Raw genomic sequence first — 22,984 nt, forward strand, 5'->3', positions numbered from 1 at the left:
CAACTTCTGGGCTTCAATCCTGCTGGCTTAGCTCATTGCTCACACTGGAGCAGTTCAGCACAAGCCTAAACAGCAGGAAAACCCTCCCAGAGAGATGACACCGAGCCTCAGCAAATCCTGAAGAGTTGTGGTGGACTCAAAAGTGTTTTATCACAGACTAAAATCCCTCTAAACAAATACTTTTTCTGTATACTTTATGTAAGAATATATAGACTGATTTCAGTGCAGAATCAGACACCTGGACCTTCTCACCAAGACAAAGTTACCTTCTTTTCTCTCTCTTACCCAAATATTTCAGAGTACTGAGGGCATCACAGAAGCTCTCCCAAAACCTGGTGGAGAGAGAGAGGGACCTGTAGCATGTCACTCACATCCTCCTGTGCCTCAGAGCTCATGGAAGTTGTCTGATTGTGAGAAGTCCGAAGTTTGGGGACATAAATGTCACCAAAAGAATCCTTAATGGCAAAGGCAGCCTCTGCACTTACTTCAAAAGGATCTCAGTTGAACTCCAAGAAACATTTAATATAAGCACTCACAGCCCTTTTCCTATTCAGATCAAACTCATATCAATCCTATATCAATGCCAGGAATGCCCTGAGGCCCTTTCTCACCTCTGCTGTTAAAGGTTTCCAACTGATTTTCCTCTTTTAGTTGTTGAAAGTCTTTTGAGGAAAAATACAGTGAGATCACCAGCAAAATAGCAAATATTTTACACCTTTATGTGGGCTGAGCTACTTTGCTAGGATGGAACACCCTCCTTGGATGGGACACCCTCCTGGTGGAGTGGGACACTGTGCTGGGATGGGACATCCTGCTGGGATGGGACACCTTCCTGGGATGACTGTAGCCTGGAGGAGCCGTGCTTAGGTGTTGGCAGCAGTGCCAGGAGTCTGCCATGGGCAATAGAAGCCCTCTGTCTCATCTTCCAGTTCACAGTGCTGAGGTACCTGGAGTGACACAACCAGAGTAACCCAAAGGGACAGTTTAGAGAAGGACAGTAAAGTGATAGATAATGGAAAAATACCCAACTCTGAAAAAGTAACAAATGGGGAACTGGCTGTCCCACCTGGCAAGCAAAGCTTGGACACTTACAGGGACTCTGAAGAACAATCTGCCCATAAAGGGGCTCTGACTGAACACAGTGAATGTTCTGATTTATATAAACACAGAAGCTATCAAAAGCTCATCACATTTTTAATGCTCTAGAACTATTTTAAAGCTTTTTGTGATAGTTTAAACTCTACCCAGGAAACACCCATTGTATGAGCCAGCCTGCTCTCTCCTGTCCCACTCTGAGACCAGAGTGTCCCATTTGTCTCTCCCACTGAGGACATCCCCCTCACAAATCCACTCTCAGCAATGCAGGGGCTGGCACATGAATTTAAGGATGTACTGAGGCCTCCTTGTCCTAGGGAGGGCTCTGCTCCATCTCCTGGGGTGCACCAATGTTTCTGCTGAAACATTATCCAGCACTAGATCATCTAGCAGTTAAAAAAAAGCACTAAGAAAATAAGGAAGCATCCCACTATCTGTCATAAAACAATAATTGATTGTGCAATCGATGGATGAAGCTGGGGTAAATGACTTGGGTATGTGACAACTATGGAAAACAAAAGTTTGGATGTGAACAGTCCCACTGGCTGAGAACATTCTCACGCCTGAGCAGGGATGGGAATGAGGCTCAGCACAGCTCACAACTGCCATCACTGCTTTGCTTCCTAAACTTCACTTTCTTTTATTTGGAAAAAAAAAATTGCTGTGAGACAATACAAAATTAAAGCAAGCAAATAAAACAAACAAATCGTCCTTATCTTAGAAAAATCCCAACGTCACGCTGAAGGGAGATAAATGGTGGAGCAGTTATTTTCCTGCTGTCGATGAGAGCTGTAAGTGTTACACGGCAAGAAAAACAAACACTCCCTGTCGGATGGGAGAAAATGTTTCTTCTCAGTTGGAGAAAGAAAAACACAACGCAGCTCAACTGCATCCCCAAAATTGTGCAATTTACTTTGCATATTTGGCAACAAAAGTAGAAGAAGCAGTTTATAATCCAGGGTTTTCATGCAAATGACAGGTTCTTGGTTCTTGAAGGAGCGCTTCATTTTGGTATGCGTTTTTAATTAACATTCTCACAGTACATTAGAATTAAAGGAACACCACCAGCAGAAAACTGAGTGAACATTTTCATGGCCTGGTGCCCCAGCAATCCCTGGACTGGCTGTAATTGAGGCATGTCAGGCAACCAGCAACTCCCTGGATGCTTTGGGATTTATATGGACAACTGCAGAATTTTCTGGTCAAATTTTCCCATATGCCTTGGCCAGGTAGTTCTCCCCTTCCCAGAGCAGCAGGAGACAAGGACCAGGCAGAAATCCACAATCCATCTGAGGACTGTGGATGTGCAATATCTGGGATTTGCTTTTCTTTAGCATTGCATTAGAAAGATGTGAATTGCTGTATATTTAATTATTTTTAAATGTTAATCCAAACCACAATAAGATGGAAATTATGTATAAATCAACCTGAAAAGTTCCTTTTTCTGCCGCAAGAGTTGGTTCTGTTCTTCAAGATATGGAAAAGCTGGTTTGAAACACATATAGAGAGACTGAAAAGGGCACTGCCTGCCTGCAAAAACAGTTCAGAATTGGTGAGAGCATCCCAAAGAAGGTAATTTTTCAGGAAGGGGCCATATGAGGCAGCTCCCCAGGCAGCAAAGGAAACCAGCTCTGCTGGCTCCAGAAAGGAAGGAAAAAAGAAAACCACGAGGGAAGTGAAACTGTGACAATTTTTAAGTCCTGGGGACAGAGTCCTATGACTGGGCACAGTCCTGTGTCACATGAAAGGTGTGGGAAAGTGCTGAAGCGTTGGTTACACTCACATTTCTGGCTTCAAAAATAGCCTGAGAACCAAACCATGACTTCAGAGCCGAGGCAGCTCCCAGGCAAACGCTGCCAGGAGGGGCCGAGCCCCCAGACACTCACACCTGGCCAGGGCACCGGGACCGTCCCTTGCTCCCTGCCGTGCCACGGGACAGCCCCAAGTGCCACGACTGCAGCCCCGGCCACAGCGCCTGGCTGCAATCAGATGGGAATTTAAGCTCTGAGTTAAAGGCTGGAGCAGTCCCGGTGAGTGAGGCATTTTCCAATTATCTCATCCAGCCTATCCAAACCTGCGCCGGCTTTGTAAACTCAATGAAACCGCACACAAATTACACTGACACTAAGAACAACACTGCACAGGCTGCCCTTTGCTGTGCTCTCCAGGTTTGTTCTGTTTACAACTCTGTTTACTGCCCTAATCTCCCCACATTACTCAGGCTCCAACACGAGACGTAAACAGGCAAAAATTTGGCTATTGGTTCTGAGGGCATGATTGTTTTAATGAGTTCTGATGGGGATAATGAGAACAAACTAGATTTCTTTTCAGAATTGCCTGGGCTGCTGGGACAGTGTGTGCCCTGTCAGAGAACAGCCCAAGTGCCCCGGAGGGTCCTGCGTGTCCCTCTGTCTTGGTGCTGAGCTCACAGCTCTCTGTCATGGGATGACACACATTTCTAACCCACAAAACTCTTCTCCCTGCATGGCTGGAGCTCACCAATGTCCCTCTGGATGGAGCCCAGCAGAGCATCATGCACAGATGCGGGGAAGCAGGACCTTGCCAGGCACAGCCCTCGATCCTGGTGGCACTGGCTCCATGACCCCTCTGCACAGTCAGCCACAAGCACAGAAGGCAACTTGTGCCAAACCAGAGCCATACCTGTGTCAGGCCAGGCACAGGCTGCAAGAAACAGCAGTCATTGCCAAGGGAATGATGGAAAATCTCCAGACAACAAATAACACAAGTACCTACACAAACTAGCTGAGCTGCTCAGCCCCTGTGCTCACTGACAGAATTATAGAATTACAGAATGGTTGGAAGAACCTTAAAGATCATCTTGTTTGGCCACCCTGCCATGCACAGGGAGACCTTCCACTATCCCAGGTTGCTCCAGACCCCATCCGGCCTGGCCTTGGACACTTCCAGGGCAGGGGCAGCCACAACTTCTCTGGGCACCCTGAGGTGCCCAGAGGCACCTGGCCTCTCCACCCTCCCAGGGAACAATTCCTTCCCAATATCCCATCCATCCCTGCCCTCTGGCAGTAGGAAGCCTTTTCCTGTCCCTCCAGTCTCTTGTCCAGAGTGCCTCTCCAGATCCCCTGTGGGCACCACAGAGGCACAAGAAATCTGGAGAAGCACCAGCTTGGTGCTTGGGGAGCGGAAGGAGCGAGTCCCCTAAACACAACGTGCATGTGGCCCTGCTCCCACATCCTGCATGCCACAGGAGCAGGAGTTACTTGTCACACACCAGTGGGAAGGGCAGCCCTGGCACTTTGTCACAGTGCCACCACTTGCACAGACACCTGCACTCACAGTGCACTGCAAATGGAAAGGCACTTAAAAGACAGGAAGGACATCCATAAACATATGCAAAAAATAACAAGGAGACTTCAAACCAGATGTATCCATCAGCTTCAGATACTGTCACACAGTTCAGCTCCCCCATGTTACAGCCAGGTCTCACCCCATGTCCCCAGGCTGCTTCCACATGGGCAAAATGACAATGACACTTCAGAAAAGGGAAGCAACAGTTGGTTTCTTGCAGGCACAGTGATTCTCTGAAGGGGCTTTGCTCTCTGAAGGCCTGGGTCCACGTCAGCCTTCATTCCCTTTTGCACCAGCTCAGGGTGTTCTTCCCCACAGCCCAGCACACCCCACTCCCATGTTTCTGCTGACACAGCAGTTTGTTGGCTGCTGTGGTAGAGCATTCCAGTGAATTATTTGTGTTGCATGCAATGCTGCAAAAGGACAAATTGTTTGTCCTTTTTTTAAAAGCTTTTATTTTCACGCCTTAAGTAGCTACATGCAGTTTGCCTTTTTCTCATTGCTTCAGCAGTGATTAGCACCTGCTCAGCACATACCATCTTCCAAGGTACATTTCTAGAAGTGGTTTTGAAAAAAGTCTTTCAAAGCTCCAAAAGAAACCCCAACATTTCCTCTTCAGAAAAGCACAGTATTAACTGAAAAGATGACTCCTTCATAGAGAAGGAGGAGCTCAGACAGCACTAGATACTAGGATGCAACTACCTGGGGACTGGGATAACAGTGGAATGGGAAAGGCATGGCAAGGACTGGGCTCTCTGTGGCCTTGGACCATCCATCCTTGTGACTTCTGGGGCCACTGTGACTTCAAAGGTATTTTAAGCTGCAGCTGGAAGCGGTAAGTGCTGGTGTGCCCTGTGACATGAGTTTGAAGCCAGACAGCTTAAGGCTGGTCACCAGCATGGGCTCAGGTTCTAGAGGCCCACAGAGGTCAACAGCCTTTGGTTTCCCTCTTCCCGTCTGAAAGGGAAGAGCCTGAGGAAAGAAGCATGTTCTGGTGTGAGTGATCTGAAACACTGTGGGTCAGAGCCCTGGCTGGTGAGCACAGACACTTGTCAGACAGTTCTCACACACATTTCAGCAGTTCATGCTTTTACACTGCACCCTGTTGCTGCTGGTCACAGGCTGGGTGACACAAACAGGAACAAGTGTCCTTTCCAGACCTACACTCCATCGCTTTGGGCTGAAGTCTCCTGAAACTGAGGGAGCTGGATGCTGTATTTTTCCTGACATGTAAGACATGGTTCCACAGGTTGTGAGTTCCCTTATTCTGTCCCCTCCATCGCTGGCTCTTGCTTTCCCTGGATGTCTAAGCTTGGAACAAAGCACTGTCTGAGGTGTGACACATGGCACTCAGAATGAGGAAGAGGAATGAACATTTGGTCACTCTTTTTCCAGTGACCTCATCACTATGGTTAAAAACAGGGAACTCAGAGAAGTTTTGTTGTCTAATACATAGAAATACCTATATTCCTTAGAAACAGAGTTTTGAAATGCGTGTGTAATGGCACACATCATTTACATGGGCAGATGCCATGACTTGTTGCTCAAATCAGATCTCTGCATTCAGAAATTATTTGCTAATCGGGTGTCTGTTCATGCGTGGATTCACATTCCCAGTGCGTGTTTGCACTTGCCATGGTAACTCCCTGCAGGAATCAGGCACACCTTGTTTTGTACACCCTTACCCAGACAGTTGCATATTTGGCACGACTGTGCAGTCCAGAGAGAATTTATGAATGAATTAAATCACATAACAGAATCAAATGCTTGGGGAAAGGACAGGCAAAAAGCAGCTGTGCTTTGTATCACTCAGGATTAAAAATACAGAGGATTGGCATCTTCCAGCCTCTCCTCAGCACACTTTGTTCAGCATTTTCCCCTGTGGATAATAAATGGAAGAGCTGTCAGGACACAGTTACCTGCAGCATGGGAGTTAAATGGGAAAGTCTCTGCATGCACTGACCTAAGCTAGCCTACGTAATTCTAGTATCATAATTCTTAAAGCTACTATTGCCAGCATTACTTCCATGTATCCAGCTCATTCCAGCAGACTGCTCTCAGCCAGCCTGAGGACTCAGACTGCCTTCTCAGTGAGCAATCCTTCTCAGAGCCACTCACTGAAATTACAGATCATTTAATTTCAAAACCAATTAAATGTAATTAGAGAAATTTCTACAACTATTCTCTTCATGGGGCGCACAGGAAAGATCTGTAATTCATCACCACTGGCAGTACCCCTGAAAAGGGTGTGAAAGGCTTTCTAAGAGGGAAAAAGAATTCCACCAAGACATATTTGCTTCCTTTTTTCCATTCTTTTATCTAGGGAAAGCACCTAACACAAACACTGGGTCTTCAGTTGAGTGCAGGGGAATTTGGAGTGTATTTCTGGCTCTGTGTCAGACAAAAGCCTGGGGGACCTTTTGGCCACTGCCAGTGAAACTCTCTCTGTGGTGACACAGCAAAGGCAGTTGGAGAGCTGTCAGTGACACAGGATGAGCCCAGTTTGTGTCCCAGCTGGCTCAGTGGGAAGTAGCAGGTCTGGCCCTTGCCTGGCTGTGGCCAGCAGTGAGCCTGACGTGACCACAGGCAGTGGGCAGGATTTTTCACAAAATACCTCTGTCTTAAGAACTCGGGTCCACGTGTTTCCTCTTCCCAAGCACCACAGCTCACACCAAGCTCATCTGCATCCCCCAAACCTGAGTGCCCCTGGGCTGCCCCCAGAGCCCTGCTCCAGAGCCCTGCTGGAATTCAGACTTGATGAATTCAGCACAAATACTCTGAATTTTCAGAAGCAACCAGAAAAGCTTTGTGACCCAGTGAGAGCTGACTTACACCCACTGTCCCAAGGCTGGCTGCCTTGCCTAATCTTACCTTTGTTTCAGAGGAAGGTGGCCCCTTCCCAAAGAGAGGCTGGAGCTGGGCCAGAGCCAAGGACTGATATCAGATGTTGTTGTGATAGTGGTTCCCAGCTCCTCACCTGCAGAAAGGCATTTGAAAGGGAGACAGAAAATCACTGGCCAAGGGAGAGCAGGGTGTCCTGTGGTGGGTTTGGGGCAACTCTTCCTGCTGCAGCATCAGCATTCCCACCTGCAAGCCTCTGGGAATGGTGGCACTGGCCTATACTGGTGCAGCACTGGCTTGTACTGGTGCAGCAGCACTCGGAGCTTCCCTGGGTGGGCAGGCACTGGTATTACTTGGGGATAAATGTCTGTGGATTATTTAACTCAAATGATCACATCACACTTCACACAGTATTTTCCATCATTCCCCACATGAATCCCCTTCCTCTGCCGATTAGCAATTACGGGCCAACAATTTCTGGGAGACAGATATTAAACTTTGGGGCTAAAACTAAGGTAAACTACATTAGCCCTGAAATGAGATTTTTCTGTCCATCAGGCCAGATTCTTTTTCATACTGGTTTCACACAAGCACAGCAGTTACCCATGCTATGGACTTAGCTGTTCCTTCAGTGAGAAGAGTTTAAATCCAGTATTTGTATACAAAGGAAATTCAGGGTTTCTGTGTAACACAGAGTACTACTGCCACATGCCTGTGCTTTCATGCAGATTTTTCCTGAATGTTTTGCAGTCCTCTTTCCTATTTTGATAAAAGAAAATTACTTTCAAAAGTAAAGGCTTATAATTTCTGGTGATCTAAACAGATGTGACTTGACAAAGGGGTCCATTGTAGGGCCATGTTAGTGCTTTATTTTTTAACAATGAAGGCTTTGGTTGTTTGTTATGGTGAGAAGTAGTTTCCCCTCCAGATAGCCCCTTGAGAAATTCATGAGAGAAAATCCAGACTGTGAAAAGTATGGCTTGAGAGGAATTTGAAACAACATGACAGGGGCAGCAAATCATCGTGAAAATCCTATTAGAGAAGGCCTGGGCTCATGCCCACCTCCAGCCCCCTGCTCCAGGTGAGCTCTCTGGCTGTGTCTGTGCCACAACTGTCCCCAGAAATCAGAGCCATCAGTCAGGCGAAGCTGTCTGTCTTTCTGGAGACCCACAAAGCAAGGCTGACCTTGCCCAGAGGAGGTTGGTCTGAGCCAAAGACAAAACAATTCATGAAAGAGTGAAACCACGGGTCAAGGTAAGGAGGGAAGAACTTGCAGCAGAATCCGCTGTCATTGCGCAACTGTGGCTTAATCAGACACAGATACAGATGCAAACCACCCGTGAAGGCTTCAGAGAAGTTTACATTTCAGCTGGGTTTCACAGCTGGACAGGGATGGCTTCACATGCAAAGCTGATTTCTCCAGGGTGCAGCTCTGGAGAGGGGTAACCCCTGTAGTGCCTCTAAAAAGCTCCAGTTTCTGACCCGTGATCAGTCTTGTTCCCCTTCCTTATGGGCTTCTTTCCATGCACATGCTGAAGTCTCTGCTCTACTGTAATTCAAATACAGTTCAATAAATTTCAGTTCTCATTTAAGACTTCATTTTTGAAGACAGCAGAATCGCTCGAGTTCATGTCAGAACAGTTTTAAGTCCTCCAGCATCAAAAATAATCTGTCGTAAATCTAAAAATACCAGCTTTTCAGGGAGGAGATGTGAGGTGCCAAGACATTTCACATACAGCGACAATCATGAGATTTGGCTTCAAGCTCCATTTGCATTTTTTCCGTGGTCACCAAATGCTGGACCCAGTAATTTGAGCTGAATCACCTCGAGGAGTTTTATCTAATGGTTCCCCCCAAGCCATGTCTCACAGCTCTCAGCAAAGCCCATGTTTCCCTGCCTGCTGCAGAGGTTCTAATGGCAGGATCTCCACCCAGAACATCACACTCCAAACTTCTGCATGGTGCCTTTCTGGAGCTGAGCCACAGCCATGGCTGGATGTGGCCCCACACGGCACACAGGGAGGAAGATAAGCATGAGCACAATGAATCCACAAAACTGCCAGAGTGCAGGAAATTGGACAATTATCCAGCCCTGATTTTTAGCAGAGACCATGCAAAGGGATCTTTATGGATGAGAAGATCACAGAAGAGGAGGGAGAGGCGACAATCAGGGAAAACAAAAGTGTGGTGAACTATGAGTGAGTATTTATGACCATCCTCTGAAAGGTTGTTTCTAGCCCAGCTTATAACTATTGACTGAATGTCAGGATTATTTAGGAGAACTTGTTAAAATAAGCGAAAAAGTTTAGTACATAAAACTGACAATGCTTCTAAATCAGAGCAGTTTTATGTGGTCTATGGACTGGTGTCCTTGCACACCATGGGGCACAGAAGGGATGGGGGCAAGAGTGGTGAGTTCATCTCTGGGCATCAGCTGGCCCCCTCACTGATATTCCTGTAGAACCACTGGCCATGGCATTCACTGTCCATCAAACCTCAACACATGGATTTAGAGCAGAGCAGGATGTGTCAAAATTGGTCAAAAGGGATAAGAGAGCAGGAGGTGAAGCCCATCACCCAGCAGAGATACAATGGCTCTGTGCAGACAGGCCCTCACTTACACTGCTGCTGGGCTGAAAAATTATCACAAAATACCCATTGAAGAATTCCTTTTCCTGTCTGATTTTGTAAACACAAGTTCAGCACAGGAGACTCCATGGGATAAGATGGTTTTGATGACTTCCAGCTGCACATACACTCTGCAGACTCACTTCCCAAACAGCCCATTATCACTGTGCAGGCAGTTCATTTATTTGCTGAGAATTCTCATTTAAAAAAACTAATCAGGCAGGATTTATTTCCCTCTGATAAGGCACAGGAGGGCATGGTGAAGGGTCTGGCTCCTGCTGGTTGTCAGGCTGTTTGTCTGGAGGTTAATGTCACGCTGACACCAGAGCAGGGCTCTGATGTGTCCCTCAGCCCCCATGTCCCGGGGGTCTGTCTCTGGAAGCTGGGGCTCTGCCACCAATGTTTTCACAGTATAGGAGAAGAATCAGCTCACTGCCTTGGTTTCTCCAGGAGCAAAAGTGAGATATTCCAGCCAAGGAATATTCCAGTCAAAAGGATGCAAAGGTTGGAGTCCACCACTGTCAGGAATTGTGTGAGGCCTTAAACAAATACAGCATCACATCCCAGAGCACCTGGAGCTGCCACAGGAGGATTTTGGGACAGTAGATTAGGGCTTACACAGAGAACCTAAAGCTCTTCTCCCTGCACTGGCCCAATTATATCATCCTGGGGAAGCAGTACCAGGACCTGCTGCAGGGCTCAGCCCACTCTTGCTTGGGAAGGAGCAGTGAGTGGGGCAGAGCTCCCCAGCACAGGGCCCGGATCCACAGAGAGCCGAGATCATAATTGGCAGATGAATCTTCCCCAGGGCTCCAAAATCTCTGTCAGCAAACAGAAAGCAACTGGAAGGGAAAGAAAAAAAAACAAACTAAAAGAAAGCCTGTATTTGAAATATGCTTTGTTTTCTTTTAAAAAATCCAGGATCCCATCCAGCTTGGAACAGGAGGTGAGCACTCAAAAAAGCTCTTTCTTTTTTGCATTAGTTCAAGAAGAAAATACTTTTAAAAATATATTCCTCTGAGGTTCTGATACTGCCTCTAGCCCCCACTTTTGGCAGGCTGGGAGCAGGTCACAGGTAGTGTTCTCATCCCTGGCCCACAGCCCCTCTCCTTAATCCTTTCCAGCCTGCACAGGGATCTTCCTCCCCCACACCCCCTCCTGCAGTGTCCTCCATCCAGCATTTCAGTCCTGGCACAGTGGCCCCCACGCGTTCTCCTGGGGGACACCACCCTCTGCCTCAGTGGTTTGAGCCTTGTGTCCCCCCAGTCTCTGAAAACAGAAATATCAGTCTCACAGAGAGCTTGGGATGAACCAGGGGCTTTGTGTGGTAATGACATCCCCTGACCACCAGCAAGGACATGAGAATGGAGTCCAGGGACCTGGAGCAACATGGCCTAGTGGAAGGTGTCCCTGCCTATGGCAGGGGATGAAACTGGACGATGTTTAAGGTCACTTCCAAACCAAACCAGTCTGAGATTCTATGAAAGAGCAGCTAAGAACTTAGACCTGCCAGAGTCTGAAGACTCTCAAATGAAGTGCTGCTCTTTACCAGCCACCAGTGCTCCCCAAAAATGCTTGAGAGGTGAATTCCCATCAGGGCTGGTGCTCTCTGCCCACAGCACAGAGGGGCTGGTTTATAATGGTCTCTCACTGAAGCTGCCATCCTGCAGTCAGGGCTGTGCCTGGCGCCAGCCACGGGATCTCTGCTGCAGTTGCTGAAGACACAAACTCACCCCCCATTTTCTCTTGGCTGCACTGGCTGTGCAGGTTGAAGCGTGAAAGGCTGACTGCCAAGTGTTATGGTGTGAAGCCATTTTCCATTTAAGGCTCTTGTTTTTCATGGCTTGTAAGTTCCCATTCCCCGCCTCCATTCCTTTAGGTTGGGATTTGTCATGCTTGTTCTTAACCCAGGGGAGAATTTCTTTAGGAAAGTTCGACAGTATAAGTAGCAGCAATTCCTCATCTGGCTTTTGTCATGGAAGATAACAGACATTCACAGAAAGTCACTGCCTCTGCGAGGAAGGCAGCAACAAGGAGAACTTCTGCCCCCAGCCCGGCACAAGCCAAATCCCACATGTCCCAGGATTTTCTAGGAGTAAATCTAGCAGCAATTCCCGTATTCAGACCAGAACAAACACCCACCCAAACATGAGCATTAATTGCAGCCCACAGGGCTGATTGTACATGGCTAAGCACAAGGATGTGAGCAGCAGCAGCTCACTGAGACATTTTCTGGTGCATCCTGGGTGCAGGTGGAAATTCAAAACCTGCAAGGCACCAATTCCTGCACAGGCCCAAGGAAATGGCTGGGAGGGTGAGGACGGGGAGAGTGTTGTGGATGAAAAGCTCCACATTCCTTGGCCACAAATGCTGGGACCCAGAAACCCCCTGCCCTGGGCTGATCCCATCAGGAGAGGGTGATTCTGCCCCTCTGCCCATTCAGGTGAGACCCCACCAGCAGAGCTGCTCCAGCCTGGGGCTCAGCACAGGAAAGATGTAGAACTGTTGGAGAGAGTCCAGAGGAGGCTACAGGGATGTTCCAAGGGCTGGAGCCCCTCTGCTCTGGAGCCAGGCTAGGAGAGCTGGGGGTGTCCACCTGGAGAAGAGAAGGCTCCAGGGAGAGCTCAGAGCCACTTCCAGGGCCTAAAGGGGCTCCAGGAGAGCTGGAGAGGGTCAGGGGACAAGGGATGGAGGGACAGGACACAGGGAATGGCTTCCCACTACCAGAGGGCAGGGATGGATTGGAAATTGGGAAGGAATTGTTCACTGGGAGGGTGGGCAGGCCCTGGCACAGGGTGCCCAGAGCAGCTGTGGCTGCCCCTGGATCCCTGGAAGTGTCCCAGGCCAGGTTGGACACTGATGCTTAGAGCAGCCTGGGACAGGGAAGGTGTCCCTGCCCGTGACAGGGGTGGCACTGGATGGGCTTTAAGGCCTCTGACGACCCAAGCCAGCCTGGGCATCTATAATTCATAACCAGAGCCAGTTCTGTTGGCCATACTGATACAAACTCCCTGTGCACTCCAACCCTGCTCTGTGACAGCTCCCAGCAGAAGACATAAAGTAACTTTGCTTTTTGATTAAACAAACAAAAAACCAAAAAAAGAGCAAAGAATGTAGCTGCAGACAACTGTGTTATGACTGAAATTTCAAATGAACAAATATCAAATGTGCAAAATGAGTCCCACTCTGTCCCACCTGCATCCCATGACTCACACTTCCCTGTCTGCTTCCCAGGCTGAAGTGAGGCAGAAAGGGGGTTCATCAGCATCCATGGAAAATACAGTTTTGAACATCCCAATTTTGTTTGGTTTAAATCTTAACCAATATTTATATTAATGCTATTTATTCTAATTTATTTTCATTTAAACATATGCACAAGAGTAAAATAAAGTCATGTTAGGCTATTTTAAAAACAAAAGCCACAGAGCAGATAAGGAAGATAAATGACATCTTTCCTGTGGAGAGATGGTTGGGGGTCACCAAGCACTGACACAAGAAACAGAAATTTGTTTCTACACCAAGGAACAATAAAAAGGCCTTTAAACATTTTGACAAGAAGTTGTGAAGGCAGAGTAGGGGGTAAACTCCACAGGAAGGAATGATTCCTCACTCTTCTACCTAAGCACAAAAAAATAGCACACAAAAGAAACATAAAAACCCACAATCCTGTCTTGGTTCTGTAGGAAATAGTCTTTTTTGTGATCTGAAACAGCATGTTGCTTTTTCAGATCCTTTAATTTATTTACCAAACATGGCATCTCCCCACAGATTTTAAGGTTAATCACATCAGTGCCATTAAATCTCCAGTGGTGGGAGGATGCACCATGCTGGTACCTGGGCTGTCCCAATGATTAATCACAGGATTTCTCAGTGAGCCATTGCCCAGGAATAGCCAGCCCCAAACTCTTCCCTTCTGGAGCTGAAACAGCCAATCTCAGATGAAGCAGGCAAAAAGAAATGCCAAAGGCTGCTTACAGCAAGAACTTAAACCTCGCAGGGGACTTCTGGGACTCCAAGGGGAAACACAGCCTGGCCCCAAGGCACTATCAGGCCAGGTACAACAGGGAATGAATGGGAAAAATGGGCCAGTCTGGGACAGTTTCTCTTCTGGTTCTGTCATATTGTGACATTCCACTGCCTCTTACTTTCACAGAAGCACTTTTGTGTTCTCACCTTCTTAGGAAGGTCAGGACTGTGCAGGTTGCTGGCTAGACCTGTCTCCTCACACTCTCCCTTTTGACTTCATCCTTATGCTTTTACAGAATAAATTCCACAAGGAATTTATCTGCCTTTTTGCCCTGTGCTTGTGCTTCACTCTCCATATTGCTACTACCCCGCTACCAGCAGTGTTCTCCAGGAATGCAGGACAGGCTGGGGTAGGCCCCTTGTTTGCTGGGTGCTCGCTGGTTTCCTGGGGGTAACGTGGAAGAAAGCAAAAGTAACTCGAGGATATACCCAACTGGCATCGTCCAGGCAGCCTCAGCACAGGTTGGAGCCTCATGCTGAAGAGAGATCAGCTGGTGATGTCCACATTGCAGAGCCAAATCCTCCTTATTTAAACCAATGCCAGTGAAGGTCACAGACAGAGAATCCAGTCCCAGTGCTGCTGGGGGCAGACTGCTCCCACAGCCTGATGCTGCTCTTCACTGAAGAACTTCTGTGACTTCCTGGCTCCAGCTCCTCCCATGGAGAGGCAAGGTGAGAGTGAGAGAAGAGCAGGAACAGCTCAGCAGATTCAGGGATGTTCCCAATCTTGCAAGCTCCACTTCCAGTCTCAGCTGCTGGACTACTGGGACTTAGGGAAAGGCTGAGCTTTCATGGGAAAAGAAAACAATTCTGTCTTTTTCTGGCTGTCTACAAACAAAAGATTGTCTAGTACTACAAGACAAAGTTGCTTTTCCTCAACTCAGTATGAGATTTTAAGTTCTCATCAGTTTTTATTTTACCGCACCATTTTTAACTGTTCCGTGTTAACCACACGAAACCTTTCTGCCATGGTTCTTGTGACCAGAGCAGAGTGCACTGTGTATTAGAGGAAACAAAAGGCCCAGTTAATGATTTGTAGCCACTCCAGATAAAAGAAGAGGGATATTTAATTAGAATGGCCCTTCTCCAGATCATGTCCAAACCACATCAAATACATACAAATACTGACTGCAGGAAATTAAAATTGGAGACTTAAAACCATGAATAAATCAAGGAATTCTCACGCTTAACTTTGTCCCTTGACCCTCAGGGTCTTCTTTCCTGATCCACTTTCCTAAAAGAAACAGTGAGTTGATCTGCCAGATCAGGCCCTGTCCTCACCTCTGTATGTCCAGACAGCCCAGCAGCAGCAGGCTCCCTCTCCTCATCACTGCCCCATTGGATTTGCAGTACCACAGGATTTCTCCAGGCAGGAGCAGTTGAATCAGTGCTACCCAAAAAGCCTTGGCTCACAAGTCAGCTCCCCCCCCCTCGCTGGGAATTTGGGTGAATGATGCCTCTCCTACCCTTGCAGGACATCCCAGGCTGCTCACAGCTCTCTGGGGAGCTGCTCTGCTGAGCCATGCTGAACGAGAACATTGATTCCTCTTGGGGCATCTGTGCAGGAATCACTGTCCCTGCAGTGTTCAAATGTGTAGATGTGGCACCTGGGGACATGGTTTAGTGCTGGGCTTAGCAGTGCTGGGGGAACAGTTGGACTTGATGATCTCAGAGCTCTTTTCCTACAGTAATGATTCTATGAAAATATTCAGAGGTAAAAATCAGTGCAGAATTAGGAGACAGCAGTAAACACAAACAAACGAAATAATTCTGGATTGTTAATTTTTCATCTAATGCCAGTCACATCAGAAAAGTCACACTCCAATTGTACTGTGACAGAGTCAGAAGGAGGGACATGGCATTTCCACCCTGGAGAGCCTAAGGGTGAAGGTGGGGAGAATGCTGAGTGAAAGGATATCAGAATCAAGCAGCTTGGGGCAATAGTTTCATGTTTCATATCAATACCCACCCTGCTTATCTTTGCTGAGCACAAACCAGAGGTGCTGGCCCGGTGGCTGATGAGCCTCGACTGGCTCCAACACAATAAAGCAGGCACTGCTGCTTTTCCAAGAGGAGATAAACTGTCAAGTGAATTGGAGATTAACTATCCAGATGTAAATGAATTCATTGCTATGCAACTGATAGGGCTCAGGCCTGGTTTAGTGCAGGATGGAGTCAGGTTTGGAGAGCTCTCTCAATGGCCAAAGAATTTATAACCTGTATTCATGGCCCTCTGTAAAGGGCCACCTGACAATGCCAGCGCTGGCAGCATTGTTCCTTTTGAAGGGCTTCACCACTCCACCCCCACTCCTCTGCCCCCAGTTTACTCCCTTCCTCCCTGGATCCCCCACAACTCACTCCACACCCTTCCCTCCTCCCGATCACACAGGAAGAAAGCTGGGGGGAGGTGACCTCCACAGGAGAGTTTGCTATTCATGTTCCGTTCCCCCTCACAAATCCTTAACTTCTTGTCTCTTTTTAATCTTTTTTCTCTTGAGAAAAAAAGATCAAAGGGCTTGGGGGCTGATGCTTTCTGAACTAGGCATTTCTTGCCATGGGAAAACGGCGATGGGGAAGGGCTACACAAAGATGCTTGGGACTGTGGCCGGGGGAGAGCCCAGGAGATGGGACTTTCCTCCATGGAAGTACTTTCTGGAAGCCTTCACTAAGCAGCCCTGGAAGGAGGATGCAGCTCTCCAGCAGCAGTCCCACACTGTGGGGCTGCAACAAGAGCATGTTTTATTTCAGGTCACACATGAATTGCCTTCATGTCTTCCAGCAGTGAGGAGGGAGACTGGGAGCGTGTCCTGGGCTGGATGGGCCACGGGCACCACCAGCATGTGCCTCCAGTAGTCACTAGAGCACAGGACCAGTGTGGAACTTGTCTGAAGGCCACTCATTTCTGCTGTGGCTCCTCAGGAATGCATTAAGAGAAGGAGAAATAGATATGCACACATGACTGCTCCAAGCACAGGGAAAAAACTACTGACCTGAGTGGGTCCCCCGTCCCAAAAAGACAAATGATTCTGCTCCGTATTTCCACATGATCCATCAGGATATGGAGGAGAGTTTCCATGCTCACAGAGGAGTGATGCAAAATAATCCCATTTCCCCACCTGACAATGAGCATTTATCTCAAGGCAGGACTTGGAGGTCCCCAAGTATCTTACCAGGGAATATGGATTTTTCCCTGATTCATTAATCCAGTTTGACACTGGCTGGCTGTCTCCTGCCAAGGAAGATGAGTCATAAAGCAGAACCCACACACAAATAACAGACTTGTACCAAAGCACTGATATCAAATATTTCAGGGGAAAAATGCTCTTGGCCAAAAGGTTTCTGTGAGTTTCCAGCTGGAGATGGAACTTCAAAGCAGAGGTTTGAATCCCTAAGGAGGGAACCAGGCTCCTGAGAAACCTTTAATGATTGTTGTTTGAACAAACAACACACAAACCTCCTGTTTGGAGGTCTCCTTCTCCTGGGAAGTAGCTAGTCAACCCTCACGATTTGGAAAAAAAATGTTACCTAGGCTTGAAGGGCTGATCCAAATGACATTTTTTACTCTAAGCCTGAATTCGAGGCTTGCTGGCATAGAAGTGGGAATCTGCAAAGACTATTCAACTGCACAGGTTCAGCCCACCATCCCATTTTCTCACAGCTATCCTTCTTTTCCCACTCATCTACACTGTTACACCTCCTGGACCCTTCAGAGGGAGGGTGGATCACCAGGGCCTGGTTTTTCTCTGACACTTCTGTTCCAGTCCCTGCTTTGCATTTGACTTCTTCAAGAGCTCTCATGGGTTTAGGAGGCCCCTCATGAGCCACTTGTCCTCTTCCAGCAGGTCCTGGCATCTTGTATTCCACAACAAAGAAATCATCCTCATCCAAAGCTTATTTCCTCTTTAATTTTCAAACTTCTGATCTCACCAGAAAATGCTTCTCCAGAGCCTTCAAACTCACCATAGAATCACAGAATCCCCTGGGCTGGAAGGACCCACCAGGATCACCCAGCCCAGCCTTGCCCCTGTCCCTGCACAGACCCCACCAACCCCACCCTGGGCATCCCTGGCAGCGCTGTCCAAAGGCTCCTGGAGCTGTGGCAGCCTCGGGGCTGTGCCCATTCCCTGGGGAGCCTGGGCAGTGCCAGCACCTCTGGGGGAAGAACCTTTCCCTGATCTCCACCCTAAACCACTTCTGACACCAGCATCGAGCAGCTCAGGCACAACTGTCTCACTGTACCTCCAGTTCTGGGATGCAGGACAGGGCAGGATTAGAGGTTTCCTCCATGCATTTAATATTAAATTATTTTAGGAACAGCCTTACTTGTATGGCACTGCTTCCAGCACATTTCTTGGCCAGTTTATACTCAAACCCGCGAGCCTGAGTCCATGTCAGGAGTCTGTCTCTGGGCCCTAATGACCACATGTGCACTCTCCCTCCTCATTCAGCAACTCCTGACTCAGCTCTCTGATGTGAGATTAAAATCTGCTCCATGTGTTGCATTGTAGGTCCCAACAGTTTCACAGACACACACCATGAATGCCCTGCAGCACCCCCAGTGCTGTGACAAGTGACAGATCTTACAGCAACCCTAACAATTCACATGGCTTCACTGCCTTCCAGGCTGGGTTCCTGACACAGACTTCAAGAATGTTTTTCCTCTGTAGGCTCAACAAATGCCTGAAAGCCGCTGGCAAGCCAAGGGGAACAGCTGCCTCCCTTCAGAGCTGAACTACTTTCACCACCACCCCCAAAACCAAGCACAGGAGAGTTCTCATTACTAGAGAGGGTAAGTGTTTGTGCTGAAAGAAAAATGTAAATTGCTTTAAGAAATGCCAAATTAGCACAAGTGACCCACAACCAGAAAGGCAAAAATTCTCCAGTGGAGATTTAAAGGCAGTTGAATGTCTCTGCAAATTAGCTCAGAAGCTGTCCTGATGATAAAGCTCTCTTGCACTTGGGCTATGATCCCTATAAACCAGTTGTCGTTCTAAAGCGTTTCTGATTAATTTTGCTCTACTGCTAAGGAAGAAAATGCAAAATGTCACCATCATAAAACTGCCACATGTGTCTGTTCACTCCAATCACACAGAGCTTTCAGGGGATGAATGTCTCCCTTGTGCTCCCAGCTTTGCCCGTGTGCTGCAAACCAATCCTTGGCATTTCTCTTGAACCCTGGGTGGCTGTTGAGCCAGAGTAACAATCCTGCAGCCCTCAGAGGAGGTTCTGTGACACAGCCTCAGAGAGGTAAGTCATATAGCCAGGTGTGGTGTGAAGTACAGCAAACTCAGCAGGAAAGCTTCTGCTCCAGGACCACAGGCAGGGCAGGGAGGTGACACAAAACCTCACCCAGTGCAGCCCAGGGAGTCAGGGCACATGTCTACAAAAAAATTTAAACATTTCAAACTGCATTGTCCTGGCTGGCTTTGGGCTGGACAGGTGGTGCCTGCCAGTGCTTTGGACACATCAGTCACATGCTGTCCCCTTCCAGCTGGCACTGGGATAAATGACCCTGACCATGACAGCAGTGGACAGCACACACTGCACCCCCAGCCCCTGACCACAGCCAGGGACAGTGCCAAGGATCACTCCTCTCCAGCTGTCACCCCAGGCAACCTGCACCCAGGCATCTGAGGAGTGAAAAACTCCTTTTTACACAGGTCTGAGTCATCATAAGCACCTGTGTAGGTGCCAAGTCCTCTTGCTTTTCCTTTCCCTAGCCAGTAAAGACTCTGTTTTTCCCATGTGCACTCAGATAGAAACCCAGCAGCTCAGAAGTTCTTTCCACGGAATATAACAGACCTAAAGTACTCAAACTGTGGGCAGCAGGTCAGGGGAGATGATTCTGCCCCACTGCTCTGGTGAGACCCCATCTGCAGAACTGCCTCCAGCTGTGGGGCCCAGCACAGGAAGGACCTGGAGCTGCTGCAGACAGTCCAGAGGAGGCCACAGAGCTGCTCCCAGGGCTGGAGCCCCTCTGCTCTGGAGCCAGGCTGGGGAGCTGGGGCTGTTCACCTGGAGAAGAGAAGGGTCCAGGGAGAGCTCAGAGCCACTTCCAGGGCCTAAAGGGGCTCCAGGAGAGCTGGAGAGGGACTGGGGACAAGGGGTGGAGGGACAGGACACAGGGAATGGCTTCTCACTGCCATAGGGCAGGGATGGATTGGAAATTGGGAAGGAATTGTTCCCTGGGAGGGTGGGCAGGCCCTGGCACAGGGTACCCAGAGCAGCTGTGGCTGCCCCTGGATCCCTGCCAGTGCCCAAGGCCAGGCTGGAAGGGGTCTGGAGCAACCTGGGATAGTGGAAGGTGTCCCTGCCCGTGGCAGGAGTGGGACTGGATGGGCTCTAAGGTCACTTCCAACCAAAATCAGTCTGGGATTCTGTGATTATCAATCTGTCTTGAGGTCAGTGCTAAAAGCACCCCGTGCACACACCAGGAAACACCACAGCCACCAGGAACAGTTACAGGCACAATGTAGAAACATGGGATGCACGGAGACAGAACCTTGGTAGCACTGACTCCAATGGAGGCTCTTTGGAAATAGCACTCCATGTCTCCATAAGCTGAAAAATGATAGTTGTTCCCTTTATTAAAATACTCCCTATAAGGAGAAAAGCAGGACCAAGGCTCCAAAGAGAAGCATGGAGCCTTGTTCCCTTTCTAAAAATGAATCCTGTTGAAAACATGACCTTCTTATGACTCCCTTCTTCCTAACAAACTGGCTTCACAGAAAGAATGTGAATATACATTTGAAGCATATACTAGCAGAAATAGCATTGGGAAGATGTAAACCTCAGAATCTGCACCAGAAACCTTCATTTATCAGTTGTTTTCCTCCAGGCAGGAGACAGCAATGAACTGATTGATAAATTCAAGCACAAGAAAGATATGGACTGCTGGAACCAGTCCAGATGAGGCCTTGGAGGTGTTCTGAGGGCTGGAAACTCTCTGTTATGGAGACAGGCTGGGAGACCTGGGGGTGCTCAGCCTGGAGAAGAGTAGGCTCTGAGGTGACCTTATTGAGGCATTTCAGTGCCTAAAGGGAGCTTGTAAAATAGAGAGTTTTTACACTTGCAGACAGTGACAGAACAAGGAGGGGGACAGTGTTGAAATGAAAGAGATTTATGTTTGATATTAGAAAGAAGTTCTTCCCTGTGAGGGTGGGCAGCCCTGGCATAGGGTGCCCAGATCAGCTGTGGCTGCCCTTGGATTCCTGGAAATGTCCCAGACCAAGCTGGACAGGGCTTGGAGCAACCTGGGAGGTGTCCCTGCCCATGGCAGGGGGTGGCACTGGATGGGCTTTAAGGTCAGTTCTAACCCAAGCCAGTCTGGGATTCTGTGAATTCAACCTTCCAGACTCTGAAAATCTTCAGTGAGCACCTTGCTGAACTTTAAGGAAGATGTAAATAACGGTTTGGTGACTGAGGCTGAATTATTCTCAGTTGCCCAGAGGAGAGGGATCAATCCAAATGAACTCAGTGGGAGATGGGTTCTTCATGTCCAAGACACCACCAAAATATCCACATAAAGTTCCTCTTGGTAAGAGGTTTGTACATTCTTCACTCCCAGAGGAAAGCCCTAAAGGACATTCAGCAGGTCCCTGCAATTCCTGGGTGGCTCTGCCTGCTGTGGGACAGCTCCAGAGACCAACCAGAGGTGGCACTGCCAATGTGCCACTTGGAATGCACTTTTGGAACTGCCTAGCTGTGCTCCACTGGCATCCCCAGTGCAGGCAGAAGTCCTCACACTGTCCCCACCCAGAGGAGCAGAGAGCAGGAGACAAGGAGACAGGGCCTGGAGGTGTGGAGCTGCTCTCAACACATCAGCCCCAGCCCCAATGGAGTGGGCACCTCACAAATTTAGGCCTGGTCAGTGTCCCTGGTGCCCTGAGCACACTCTGACCTGTGGAGAACACCTCCTCTGGCTTTTCCTCCTCACTCCTGTCTCATCTTTCCTTCCTCACTACCTGTTAGGTGATGTGTTTACAGCAGCATCCATCACCACAGCATCCAAGGAAGACAGAAAGCTCCCAAAGGCCAAATTTCCTTCTCAACTTTGTCATTTTGCTTTTGCATTTCAATTATTTTCCTGACAACTGGCTGGGGAGGATGAAGCTGGCTGGAGCAGGCAGTGAGCAAGGAGTAGAACTGCTGTTACTGCACACATCTGGTGTTCTCCAACAGCAGCTTGGAAAGACACAGACTCACAGCTCTTGTCCCAGTGTGCTCTCAGTCTGCCTTAGCCATAAGGAAACAGTTTCCCATAAAAGCCCAGGGGCCTGTGGAAGAATCTGACAGAATCTTATTCCCTCTTTAACTTCCAAAATGCAATAACTTCTCCCTCTTTTAACTGCTCTAGCTGGGAAGGACTTGGAAACTAAGCTCTCAAGCAGGGGAGCAGGTGGTGGGGCAGCCCTGGGCAGTGTCCCCATCCCCTGACAGCTCTGCAGTGTGGGCCTTGCTCTGGTGGCTGCTCTGGTGAGCCCAGCTGGAGAGCAGTGGCTTTCTGCAGCCACAGAGAATTTCCTGGAAGAGCAGCAAGGCAAGCCAGTCCTGGGTGGCGCCTCGCTGCAGGACTCCCTCTCCTTGGCTGGAACTCCTCCATCCCAACAGCAAGTTAAGAAAATAACGTAATGAAAACAGGCTTCTTTTTTACACATTTTTTCTTTTTTTTTTTCTTTCCATTGCTCATTTTGCTTTACTGAGCTACTGCATACAGAGCTGAATCTTTATTTTGGCTGCTGTCCTTTTGCAATATCATTACCCGCGCGCAGAGGAAAAGCCCTCTGGAGATTACCAATCCAAACAGGCCCTTGTTTTATCTACAACTATTTGAGTACATGACCTCAGATAACCCCATGGCCAACTGTGTGCCAAATTCAAACTGCAGCCATGGGAACTTTAAATACAGAGAAGATTTTCCAGTTTCCCTCTGAAGGGGAAGGCGCTGAGTGTCTCGCTCTGCTCGGGCTGATGGGGTCAGGGAGTGTGGCTGTGCCTGCGGGGGCCTGGCCAAGGGGCCGTGGTGGCACTGCTGTGCCACGGATTCACCTCTGCCCAGGAAGCTGCA

General features: G+C 48.4%; 1 protein-coding gene across 13 annotated transcripts in view; it reads right to left on the reverse strand.

Moving 5' to 3' along the window:
- Positions 1–22,984, reverse strand: part of EXD3 (exonuclease 3'-5' domain containing 3) — a 258,853-nt gene that overhangs the window by 79,344 nt on the left and 156,525 nt on the right. Inside the window, exon 21 of one of the 13 annotated variants that reach the window (XM_063409434.1) lies at positions 7,294–7,399. The exons of the other annotated variants lie outside the window; for them this stretch is intronic. Within the exon in view, the coding sequence (XP_063265504.1) occupies positions 7,301–7,399 (99 nt within the window). The 3' untranslated portion in view covers positions 7,294–7,300. Of the gene's footprint in view, positions 1–7,293; positions 7,400–22,984 lie in introns of those variants that run through there. 13 annotated transcript variants of the gene reach the window in all.

This window comes from Prinia subflava, chromosome 12 (assembly GCF_021018805.1).
Source record: "Prinia subflava isolate CZ2003 ecotype Zambia chromosome 12, Cam_Psub_1.2, whole genome shotgun sequence".
Lineage (NCBI taxonomy): Eukaryota > Metazoa > Chordata > Aves > Passeriformes > Cisticolidae > Prinia > Prinia subflava.